General features: G+C 42.4%; 1 protein-coding gene across 3 annotated transcripts in view; it reads right to left on the reverse strand.

Annotated features, from left to right (window-relative positions):
• arhgef4 (Rho guanine nucleotide exchange factor (GEF) 4) overlaps nucleotides 1-13,510 on the reverse strand; it is a 153,038-nt gene that overhangs the window by 20,897 nt on the left and 118,631 nt on the right. For 2 of the 3 annotated variants that reach the window (XM_078280370.1, XM_078280369.1), the window contains exon 5: nucleotides 7,699-7,850. In XM_078280370.1, coding sequence (XP_078136496.1) covers nucleotides 7,699-7,850 — 152 coding nt within the window. Of the gene's footprint in view, nucleotides 1-529; nucleotides 932-7,698; nucleotides 7,851-13,510 lie in introns of those variants that run through there. The other variant, XM_078280371.1, reaches the window with a different exon arrangement.

A 13,510-nucleotide genomic window follows, 5' to 3' on the forward strand; every position in this document is an offset into this window, starting at 1 on the left:
GAGACAGATGTCTCAAAACCTGGACAAATCAAACCATGTTCCAAATTCTGATGAATCCTCCCTTTACAGGGTTCTGTGCTCTAGAGCTGCTAAGATTATTCGATTAATCGATTGGTGGTCAACTATTAAATTAACAACCAACTATTTTTGGATAATCGATGAATCAGTTAAAATTTAAAGTTAAAATTCTTTAATTCCAGCTCTGTCTTAAATGTGAATATGTTCCGGTTTCTTCTCTCCTCTGTGACAGTAAACTGAAAATCTTTGAGTTGTGGACAAAACAAGACATTTGAGGACGTCATCTTGGGCTTTGGGAAACAATCGTCCATATGTTTCGCCGTTTTCTGACTAATTGAATAATTGAGAAAATAATACAGATTAATCGACAATGACAATTGTTGTAAGTTGTAGCCCCTGTTGTGCTCATGAACAACACATTCCTCTTGGTTACATGTTTCGGTTGACACAAAAAGGTACACAATACATTTATTCTCACACAAAATGAGCGTCCCTCTCCTCCTGGTTGTACCTGTGTTCTGCTTCTGCCATGTTGGACACCCATCAATCCCAGCAGCCCCGCTCAGCCCTCCTCTGCTCCTTGGTCCCTCTGTCTTAGTTTATCTGCTCTTTTCCTCCATCCAGATGTGTGTGGGGATGTCTGTGTGTGTGTGTGTGTGTGTGTGTGTGTGTGTGTGTGTGTGTGTGTGCGTGCGTTCTACTGGAAGGCCAGCAGGAACATGAGCACCACATTGATGACGATGAGCAGCATCATGATGAGGAACACCACCACCTTCTGGGTCTCCGGCGGGAGGTTGCAGCGCAGCATGGTGGTGAAGAATCCCAGCCTCTGCCTGCTCCACCTCCCAGAGCCGCTGCCGCGAGCCATTAGTCCCCGGGCCTCGTCCTCTTCCTCCTCCTCAGCCCCGCTGCCCCTCCCCCGCCGCCTCTCCCTTAGCGCCGAGCCTCCGCACCACACCGCGTCGCCCCGTCCTCCTCCCCGACTGTCTCCGTCGCCGTCCCCGGGCGCTGCGCTCCTCCTCCGCTCGGCTCCGGCGCTCGCCTTCTCTGCTTCTCCTGCCACTTTGCCGACGGCCAGCGTTGCCCCGGCCTGCCAGTGGAGGCTGGGTGCCTAGCTGTGTCAGCGTTTGTGTGTGTGTGAGTCGGCGCACTGTGAAGCGAATTGTGAGTTACATGCGGAGCACTCCCCCCTTCCCCCCTCCCGAACCCCCACCCCTGCCCTTCCTCCTTTACTCCCTTTCTCCTCTTTCTCTCCTCAGGCACCTCCCCTCTCTTTCTGCTTTGTATGGTCCACCAGTTTAGTCTTTCTTGTCCTTTTGGTTCCTCCGCTTTCTTTCTTTCTCGGTCAGGATGTCAGGATAAAAGACGGAGGACGATATTCTGCATCTCTCCGGTTCGTGCTCATGACTCCTTGTCTTTCTTTTCTTTTTATCCCTTTTTGTCTCCTTGTTCTCCGTCCTGTTCTTCTCTCACTCTAGCTTACATATGCTCAGTCGCATCTACCTCTCAAACCAACCGGCCATTTGTTTTTCCTCTTCTATCCCTCTGTTTCTGCCCACGCTTTCTCTCCATTAAGAGCTCCTGCTAAAATGGTGCTCGGTGCTCTCGCTGGAGCGGTGCTGCCTCAGCCATCCATCTAACTACCATCTATCGCCCTCTTTTCTTTTTTTTCCCCTTCCTTCCCTTCCTTTCTTTTTGTGTGCCCACCCTTGCATAGCTGGCAGCCTATCAGAATGCAGAGTGTGTCACCGTATCCTGGATACCAGAGTAGTTGAGGCAGGACCATAGCAACCCCTGAGTGGGGGTGGGGTTTTGGGATGAGAGAGACAGAGGGAGGGGTACGGTTGAAGTCATGCAGAATAATGTACGGATCTCCAGGGAAATACGTAGTGTGTATGTGTGTGTGTGTGTGTGTGTGTGTGTGTGTGTGTGTGTGTGTGTGTGTGTGTGTGTGTGTGCCCGTGCACGCACATGTGGAGAGTTTTAAGTTTGAGTGCATTTATACTGATATTTAGCAGATTGATTGAATTTGATAGTAGTCACAAAAGAAAAAAAATATTACAAAGTCTATATTATAGATAAGATATAAGAGAGATGCTTTATTGTCATCCATCTGTGTCGCTCCTGTTCCCTGCAAAACCAAAAGCAACATTCACTTTGAGTGAACCAAATAGGCCTGCACGATTCGGGGAAAAATATGAATCAATATTTTTTAGCTTAGAATTGATAATCACGATTCTCTGCCACGATTTTTTTCTCACAAAGTGTAATGTTTATTGCACACATGAACCATGACAAAACAAAACTAATTGACAGTACCAAACATAGATTTTTTTTGGCACCTATAGCACATTGTGCATCACCACAAGCCTGTCAACATAGAGGCTTCAATGAATAAAGATAATAAAGTACATACTGGCCATTTAAGTACAGTAGGCTACCAAAAATAGTGACATATAACACACTGAACTAAATATGGCCCTGATACAGGCTCTATCTGAACTCCTTGAACATGTCTTTACATAATTAAAGGACAATTCCAGCGCAAATTGAACCTAGGGGTTAATAACATATGTGTACCGAGTTGAACGTTGTCTGGGACATGTTTTAATGCTTTTCGAATGTGTCTCTAGCTTGAAACAAGCTACCGCAAACCGGGGGTTAGCTGCTAATGCTAGCTTTCGGGGCACAGGGCACTATTTGATACCACTAAAAAGGCTCGAAATAGCACCACACTTAAACGGTAGCATAATGAGGGTCCCTACATGCAAACCGAAGCATTGAGAACTTTATAAGTGTACAGACAGTTTATTACAAAGATAGATTATAAAGACAGTAGTGTTAATGTTTACATGCGGGCGCCATGTTGGATAACAGTCATGAGCAGTCAAATCACAAACGCTGTGTTTGAGCTATGTTACTGGTTACACAGCGTTCGTTGTTCGACTGGTCATGACTGTTATCAAAGATGGCGGCCGCATGTAAACATTAATGCTACTGTCTTTATAATCTATCTTTGTAATAAGGTATCTAGAAATCTTTAAAACCCCATTTATTTTTAAACTCAAATTACCGCCTTGTGGTCGTATCCCTTTGCCAACCAGTCAAGTTGCAGTTTGCATCATGTCTGTCCAGACTTTTATAATATATGTAGTGAAGACTCAAGCAAATTGATGAAGGGTATTAAGTGTATTTTTGGGGCGAAACATGGATGCTTCACACACATCTTCAACCCGACAGCACAGAAGATCTATAAAATCACTACAGTTTCAACATTAGTGTCTCTAATCCAGATCCACCCAAATGTCTCCCCTTCTGTTCCAAAGATATGCCAGTGAAGAATGGCCAGAAAAGCATTTTTGCGGAACATTATGATGTCACAGTAACGTATAGCATTGACCTTTTGGGTATAAAATGTCATCACATCATCGTTTTATCATAGGCGTTTGTGTGAAATGTTGTCATAATTATGTGAGAATTATGAGTATGATGCCAAAAATGTATTTTGTGAAATCACAGTGACCTTTGACCTCCAAAATCTTCTTATTAGAGAATTAGTTCATCCTTGAGTCCAAGTTTGTGCCAAATTTGAAGAAATTCCCTCAAAGCTTTACTACAATATTACGTCCCACGAGAACGGGATGGACAGACAGAAGGGCAACCCGAAAACATAGTGTCTCCGGCAATGGCTGTCGTCGGCAATGGCCGTCGCCAACCACGGCCATCGCCAACCATGGCCATCGCCAACCACGGCCGTCTCCAGCACAAAGGCATAAAAAGGTTCATAAATGTCCTTAAAGGTGCTCTAAGCGATGTCACACGCTACAACATTTTTTGTCACATACAGCAAACATCTCCTCACTATCTGCTAGCTGCCTGTCCCCTGAACACACTGTAAAAAAACATCTCCTCACTATCTGCTAGCTGCCTGTCCCCTGAACACACTGTAAAAACATCTCCTCACTATCTGCTAGCTGCCTGTCCCCAGAACACACTGTAAAAAACATCTCACTATCTGCTAGCTGCCTGTCCCCTGAACACACTGTAAAAAAACATCTCCTCACTATCTGCTAGCTGCCTGTCCCCTGAACACACTGTAAAAAACATCTCCTCACTATCTGCTAGCTGCCTGTCCCCTGAACACACTGTAAAAAAAAAAAAAAACATCTCCTCACTATCTGCTAGCTGCCTGTCCCCTGAACACACTGTAAAAAAACATCTCACTATCTGCTAGCTGTCTGTCCCCTGAACACACTGTAAAAAACATCTCCTCACTATCTGCTAGCTGCCTGTCCCCTGAACACACTGTAAAAAACATCTCCTCACTATCTGCTAGCTGCCTGTCCCCTGAACACACTGTAAAAAACATCTCCTCACTATCTGCTTGGGGGTGGGGGTTGGGGGGTTGGGGGGTTAGTGCGCGGATGAATATGCACTTGGTGTTGCTGTTGCATGGATGTTACTTTGAATAAGTATATAGTGAAAAATGCTCATCATAATCTAACAGAGGAAGCGAGGTAGCGTATTCAAATTGTCAGCTTTGTCCACCCGGAAAAGACACATGCATGCAGGCACGCACACACGCATGCACGCGCACACACACACACACACACACACACACACACACACGCGCAAGCACGCACGCAAATATATACATATTTTAACTTCTTATAATCTGAGATAACAGACATTAGAGACCCACAGGATGGCAGCAAAGTGTTGGTCTATGTGATTCTCAGGGAGATAAGAAAACTGGGGGATGTGCAGCTGGTTGCTAGGATATCCACTTTGATTGACTGTCACTATCAACCAACCCAACAGCTGAAAGAGGGAGAAGGAGCAGAGGACAATAACTCTGCATAATTGATTTTATACCTGACTTCAGTGATTAGGACACCACAGACAGCTAAGAAGAAATCATTTTAAAGTGTTCCAAAATCAAGACTGGGCTGTCTAGTCTTAAGCCTGAAATATTGTCTGGCAAAATGTATCAATGCCAGCAACATCAGTATTACATTACAACATCTGCAAACATCTGCCTGCTGTTGCTGGACATTAGGTTGATGGGCAATGAGCTGAAACACACTAAAATGTTATATTTTTTCTCTCTTCCATTGTTGATGTATAAGATATTAGAAATAAGTGCAACAGTAACAACGATGTACTGTAAGTCAAGCTCAACCTGAAACTAGTAGTTAAATGATGCCCTTCTTCCCACAGTATAAATATATGCAGAGATCAAGTGTTACACTGTGTGACTTAGAATTACGCAGCTTCACAAAGGTGCTGTAAAAGTGCCTGTATCAACTCGGTAAATCACATTTTGATGTGCTTGTGCATCAGCAGAATCCAGAAGAGGTATCCATGACAACCAAATAACCCAGCAACCTCAGAGCTTGTTTTTGCCACCCCTCTTAGCTAAAAGGCAATGGGAGCCATTTCTAGTCCTTTCCTCGGTTTCACTTGTTTCTATTTAAAGGAACACGCCGACTTATTGGGACTTTAGCTTATACCGTATACAAACTGGGAACTATATTCTCAGAAGGCAAAGCACTGCTACTTCTGCTACTTGGGCGGAGTGATTTGCTTGCAGCACCTGAGAAGCCCCGTGGTGAGGAGCAGAGAGTAGCAGTGCTTCATCTTCTGAGAATATAGTTCCCAGTATGTATACGGTTAGAAGATGGCTATGTGTCATGTGACCTTGTTATTTGTACACCCTGTGACTATACAATTCACAACATGTAAATAGGAACATGTTGGCATTATTTTGTCAGTTATTGGGAGCAGTAGGCTAGTTAGAGCCGGTTACCTCCAGGATCTGTGCTAAGCAAGGCTAGCGGTGGGGGCGTCAGACAAGAGTTACGACACACACGGAGATGAGAAGGGTATGTATGGACTTATCTAACTCTGGGGGATACGCTGAATAAGCTAAAGTCCCAATAAGTCATCATGTTCCTTTAAACACTGCCATTTCCTGTCAGTTCAGTTCAGCTAGGAGTCACTGTGAAACTGCGGTCATTAAAATAAGACAGTGGTGGTTCAAAAACAGGCTGGTTTATATGAGATCAAACATATTTAACAATGGACAGGCCGTCATTCGGAGATGGTGACAGTCAAGGAGAGACTTGAACCAATGGACCAATTTATTTCATTCCCTGTTACCACAGAAACTCTGACAACCAGCAGGACGGCATCCAGAGGGGCTGAAATCATCCCCAGTGACAAAAGACATGGGCCTGCAATGCAATCAAACCTCATTTATAAATGGCAGAAATATAAAGAGTAATTGCGGTATTTTTTAACCTGGATCCTATTTTCCCATGCATTTCTGTCTAATGCCTACCATACACTAGAAGACTCTGAGCAAACTTTAAAAAGACTAAAGTGTGACACCATCTCACATCTAAAGACAATCATCTCACATCTAACGTTAAAGACATAATATGTATAATGTCATAATATGTAAAGACTGGGGATCTTGCAGGGTCACATAATGCAAGACTACAACTAGATTCGTTCGGAAAATGTAACCAAGCTAGCTAGCTACAGTTAGCGTTAGCTGGTAACTTGAGGGAAAGTCTGCAGATGTTCTGTTCTGCCATACATGCAGATAAATGTCTCCAGTACCCGGAGGTCTGTGTTTATCCACCGGTTAAACTCCCGTTGGATGACTCGCTTCAGAAGGGTTGAAAATAGGCAACTTTCCCTCTTTAGCGCTTAGCTTAGCGCCATAGCAACCATAAACAACACTGGCTCTAGCTGTTTGCTACTTCCTGTTTGGTGCTGGAGGAAGCACACCCATTGGTTGTTGACAATGTTCACATGATTTATCTTTACTACCAAGACTATAAACTTAGGATAATATCAAACACATTTGATTTTGTCTGAATGTCCAGACGGGAAAAATACTGTCTGGGACTGAGTTTTATGACCTTACACCAAAGGATGGAGACGACGGGAGCGTCCCGACTCTAGCAAGACTCTCAGGATTTCATTCAGATATTGGAAATTAGTCTGAGACAGTGGAATCCCTTGAAAAGTTGTTTGGTGTCGGCATAAGTGACTAATGTGAACTAAGTGTGTACTCGTACGTTGCCCAGTTAAACTATGGCTGAGCACGTTTGACCCCAAAGTCCGGTTCTTTTGTCTAGTGTGATTGCTCCTTACTGTGCCCGGGCATGGTAGGGTTGGGGCTAAACTGTGCCCTGGCCCGCTAAACTGTGCCCGGTTCGGTTGTCTTAGGCATGGAACGCATCTGTGTGATTGCTAAACATGCCCGGGTCTGGTTCTTACCTTATAAATGAACGGGAATTGTGTAATGTAATGTAATGACATAAGCGTGCTCTAGTCCTGAATGTTTTATTGCAGTGTGAGTGCAGGCCAGTGTGGGAGCGGGGACACGCTCGGGGACAGTTCTGGGCCTTGTGTGAGTATGCCTAAAAACTTTGAAATTGGTCCAGTTTTAAGTGAGAATGCTGTAACCGGAAGCCACGATAGGGGCTATCCATGCCATCAGAATAGTTTGAAAAGATAATACAATCACATAATAAAAATTCTACATATTGTTGCTTAAATCTTCAACCTGAACCCACTTCTTCTGGGCCAATCATGGCATTTCTAACCATAACCCTGATAAAATCCATCCTTGGGTGGTGGAGAATACGTCTCCAAATTGCCTACCTCATTGATGGCTAGCTGCTCTCCTCCACCTCCTCCCGGGTGTCCAAAACGATGTCCAGAACTGCGAAACTCTTCATACAGCAGATCCTCTTCGCTGCCCAGCTCGTCTCCAAGCCCCGCCTTCTCTGACGCCTCGTCAGGAACAACCACCGCTGAGACAGGAAGGGAAGGGGAGGACAGAGGAGAGACAGAGACATCAGATAGTGTGATCAACTGTCTTACAAATGTTTTTTTGTAAGACAGTTGGGATGGGAAATCCGCATGCTGGTGTAAATCTATGTTTGGTACTCCCAGTCCCCATTCCCACTGGGGATGAAAGATAATGTCACAGGTGCTGTGTGTTGAGTCCAAACCATTTTTGCACTAAGCTCACTATTTTGTTATTCAAAACAGACACACACACACACACACACACACACACACACAGAGAGACAGACAGACATACATATATACATACATACATACATACAGTACAATTATAAAATAATTATACACTACTGTATAATAAAGAATGAATTTAGTGATTCTGACCATTTGAAATGTAGCATTTAAGTATTTTCCAGTTACAGTATTCTTTTATTGTATTGTGCCACTTTATTTCTACTGAAAATGTTTTGTGCTGGTCAGGGGTATTTAGATGAAAATATATTTCAAAGGGGGTACGTTATTGAAAAAAGGTTTAAGAACCACTGATGTAGACTGACTGAACACATGACCAACACATTTAATTTGAAGTTCCTTACAACAAGGCTGAAACTGTTTCACCAATATAAATTATTACAAATTACAGTTACAAAGTTGTAGCTCTGAGCTTACGTATGTTCATATACGTGAAGACTTTACATTTAATTAGGGCTGTAGTCAAGTCCACCTGTGTCGAGTCCAAGACAAGACCAGGACTTGTTGAGACCGAGTCAAGACCGAGTCCAAATGTATGAGACGGCCGGGACAGAAAAAAAAAATAATCCTGAAAATGACTGATACCTGATGATTGAGGTATATGATGCAGCCAGGCGTATACCAGGTGACCAATGTCAATGCCTGTTCTAGATGGATTTTAGATTAAACTAATACCTGTTTTCTGAACAAGCGCGCCTAATCAATGGGTTTGTTTTGAAGGAGGAAGTAACTTTAGAACAAAAGCATACAGTGCTGGACGGGGTCGAGACCAACTACAATATTTGGCGAGTCCAATGGGTGAGTCCGAGACAAGTCCGAGTCCAAATACCAACGAGTCCACGACAAGTCCGAGACAACAGAAAAACGTCTTGAGTCGCGAAGTACAACAGCCCTGCATATAATGTAATGCTATCCTAGGCTTTGTGGAGATCCCCTATCAGCAGCCTCATTCCATACTAATGAGGTTTTCACAAAGGAGGCTTTGAGTTTCCTCTGAAGTGTCTGAACTCAGTTTGTGGCTACCTGGCTGATGAGCTAAAAATACACTGCTGTCACACCTCATCATAAGCGTCACCCTCGGCTGCCTCGCCAACAGCTGTTGCCATGGAGGATGTATCTGTGGTGACAAATCACCGTGGAGACAGAGAGAGACGGATATAATGGAAAGGAATGGGGGGGGTGGGTGTATAACAAGCAAGTGGGATGCTTTCTTTTTACTGACAGTATTGATCTCCTGTGAAGACATACAGCAACATCTTACACATCATATAACTGTATGTAATGTAACATCAGCATCATCAGCAGAGTTGCGGTTGCGGGTTGTGCCCTCATGGGGGCAGTGTTGGCCACCCTGACCGCTTGTGTGATTCTGCAGAACAGGGTTCTTCAATGTTTTTTAGGCCAAGGTGTTATGGTTTTGGTGTTTTGCCTTGTATTTTGTTCTATTTCTGTTGTCTTGTTTGTAGATTTCTGTTTGTATCCTGTTTTGTACATTTCTTTTGTGTATATTTGTTTATTTATCTCCCAGTTCATTGTGTAGATTTCTGTTTACCCTGTTTTGACTGTGTTCTGTGTATTGTGTATTTCTGTTTCCTGTTTTATTTTAATAGTCTGGTTTTCTGTCTTGTCATGTCCAGTTTTACTTTCTGTGTTTTCCCGCCTTTGTTGATTACCCTGTCTCTCCTAATGTGTTTCACCTGCTGTGTCACCTGCCCCTCGTTACCTCATTACCAAGTGTATTTAGCCCTTGTGTTTCCCTTGTCTCTTGTCAGATTGTTTTGTGTCCAGGTCCTGTGTGTTTGTGTATGTTGCGTCCCTGCCCTGCCAGTTCATGACTCCTTGTGTTTTTTCTGTTTTTGGATCCTTTGTATCCTGCCTTTTTGTTAATTAAATCTTCGAGTCCAACCTTCTCCTGCCTGCCTGCCTCTCCCTGCATTTGGGTCCATTATCCCCTGCTCCACACAACACAAGGGCCCCTTAGCTGAAAGAGAAATGGAGTAGGGACCCCCTACTATATATACTGTATAAAATTGAGTTGCACTAAACTGGGTCGGGTGGATATAAATGTATTTATACATAATTTATCTGTGGAACAGTGAATACTATAGTGGCTACCTTACCCAAGCGTATCTTCAATGTATAAATTAAATGTTTAGTTTCTTTCACAAATAAACCAATTATTCTTTGCTATTAATATGTTGGATTCATATGAATGTATATTTTCAGACATTTACATTTTTGAAAAAATAAACTTGTGTCTCTTAAACAGCAATGGCATAATGGCCAGAGCTGAAACAATTCCAAATTTTGCGGTGCAAGAAATTGTCTCAGAAATAATTGTAAAATAAAAATGTAGTCATTACTTTTTTAAACACACTAAAGTTTGGAAGGAATTGCAGGATACATCTTTTGGTTATATATCACTGTTATGTGACCAAGATAATGTAATACACAGCCTATGGAGTAAACCATGCCTCTTAATTATGATAAAACATTTTTCTAACTTTCTTCCTTCCTTCATTTTTGTTGTTATGAACGTGTTTAGGGTCAAGTGCCAAGAACTGACAATTTAAATAGTAATAAAAATGCATTGTCAGACTAATAATCACTTAAACTATTACAATTTGGCATACCTAAACAAAATCAACAATTACCAGTCGTACACCTTAATACCCTAGCTAATGTTAGCAATGAATTGCTAATTAATTGATAATAGTCCCATATATTTAAAGAAACAGAGATTGTCTGTTGCTTTCCATGCAGACATGGTGGAAATAATATGTTCCCATCTAAGTTGTTGCTGGATGCTCTTGTTTTTAATTGTATAGTCATTGTGATTTATTGAGTAATGCCCTGCCATGTAGATGGGACAACTAAGCACTCTGAGGAATGGAAAACTGATACTGTGGGATGTAACAGTGACAAGGGAAGGCTTCTCCTCTGCTGTTCTACCATCCTCAAAGAACAAAAGCAATCAGTGTCACCTACTGGACAGCAGCAGCTTCATACAGGCCACCATGTCACTCACAGCATAAATGGAGAACTAAATTGCACTGTTTACTGTTTGCCTTTCGCTTGGCTGGTCTGCCTGTCCTTGAGAAATATGTGTGTATGTGTGTGTGTGTGTGTGTGTGTGTGTTCCGATTGAGATGCTGATGGAATCAGAGAAGAAAACAATGATTTAAATGGGTTTTGTGTGTGTTAGTGTGCACCGTAGGAAGCTGAGGCAAAGCATGTTAGTGTGTATGGACTGTAGCATTTAATCATCCTGAGCCTCTGGATGGGGGTTAGCCGTATTAGTGAATCACATTGGTCTGCAAGAGAAAAGGTTCAATACTTGCTGCCATGACTGTGTGTATGTCTGCGTGTGTGTGTGTGTGTGTGTCTGTGTGTTTACGTTGTGTCTGTGTGTGTGTGTGTGTGTGTGTGTGTGTGTGTGTGTGTCTGTGTGTGTGTGTGTGTGTGTGTGTGTGTGTCTGTGTGTGTGTGTGTGTGTGGTCAGGCAAGGAATTCAAGCGTAATAGGTTGCATTTTCATTAGATGTGTGTGTGGTGCTGTGTGCAGCGTGGCACGTGTCCACTAGCAGCGCATGACTGGACAGCCTCATAAAAACTGGCTGCCCCCAACCATTTGGCCTTCTTACAGAGAGAGAGAGAGAGAGAGACACAGAGAGAGACAGAGACACAGAGAGAGACAGACACAGAGAGAGAGAGAGACAGAGACAGAGAGAGAGAGAGAGAGAGAGAGAGACAGAGAGAGAGAGAGACAGAGAGAGAGACAGAGACAGAGAGAGAGAGACAGGGACAGAGAGAGAGAGAGAGAGAGAGAGAGAGAGAGAGAGAGAGAGAGAGAGAGAGGGACAGAGAGAGAGAGAGGGAGAGAGAGAGAGAGAGAGAGAGACAGGGACAGAGAGAGAGACAGACACAGAGAGAGAGAGATTGCAAGGCTACATATTAAACTTAATACGTTTTTCTTGTTTTTGTATCTGTAGCTTGAAATATAGGTCTGATGAAATTCCACTTGTTTCTTCTTGTCAACAAATCCCATGGATAGAGCTAAACCAACAATGAGTATATCCTAACGAGACTGTCCTCCCCCCCAAAAAAAACACAGGAGCAACAACATAGATCACAGATCAGAGTGATCTTATCAGAAAACGGGTCTACCACTGCATGTTTCTAAATCGTATGCAATCAGGAAATTATAAACACAAATTTTAAGAAATGTGAAAACCTCTGCTGGGGCTATACTTTTTGCCAGTTCATGACCGTCAGATGGACATTAAATAAACTGGTCAGTTTGAAAAGGATCCTTAATAAAGGATCATTTATCACAACTAATGTATGTAGGTCTGACCAAAAGCAAATAATGGCTTCTTATATAATACAAATACCATATATTTTTCATACCAAGTATGCAACATGTTTCAGCAGATAAAATACATATAGCATGTATGTCATCAGTGGTGGAATATAACTAAGTACATTTACTTCAGTACTGTCCCTAAGTCCAAATGTTGAGGTACTTTATTTGAGTCTTTTCTTTTCATACCACTTTCTACTTCTACTCCACTACATTTCAGAGAGAAATATTGGACTTTTTACTCCACTCATCTGTTCCAGCTTTAGTTACTAGTTACTTTAGTTACTCCAATACATTCATCTGTTCCAGCTTTAGTTACTTTAGTTACTCCACTACATTCATCTGTTCCAGCTTTAGTTACTAGTTACTTTACACATTAAGATTCCTGCACACAAAACACATGTAGTTTATAAATCTGATGTTTTATTCTAAAGTAAACTAGCCAACAATATAACAGCTACTAGTCCAGCTGAGATGATTAGACCATTAAACACACAGCTGTTCCTTGTGGAACTGGATCCTTTACACTTAAATACTTATTTTTACTGTATTACTCTAAAATGGGAGGCAAGTTCTTTACTGTTAATACATTAACTTCATTTTCCTGATTTTAATTCAAGACTTTTACTCGTAACAGAGTATTTTTACAGTGTGGAATTAGTACTTTTACTTAAGTAAAGGATCTGAATACTTCTTCCAGCACTGTATGTCATATTCATAAACATTTATTCTTGACTTTGGGAAAAATATAAACTCAAGACAGATGGGTCAAGACACTCGAGCAGTCAGAGGATCATGTTGGAAACAAACTAACAATTTAGTCAAAGTGATTAGGAAAAGAACACAAAAGGCAACTGTCCAAACCATCACAGCTAAAAAAAAACCACTTCCTGATTCGACTGTGACCTACTGTACTGACTGTAGTGGTGTGCACAGAGCACCGCAATGAGGGATTAACATTTCAGGTGTGCTCACTGTCAGTTTGACCTCCAAATAAAATGGTTTAATACTAATCTGGATAAACTGTTGGCTTGTTCACATTGGATCGTCT

This window comes from Sander vitreus, chromosome 22 (assembly GCF_031162955.1).
Source record: "Sander vitreus isolate 19-12246 chromosome 22, sanVit1, whole genome shotgun sequence".
Taxonomy (NCBI): Eukaryota; Metazoa; Chordata; class Actinopteri; order Perciformes; family Percidae; genus Sander; species Sander vitreus.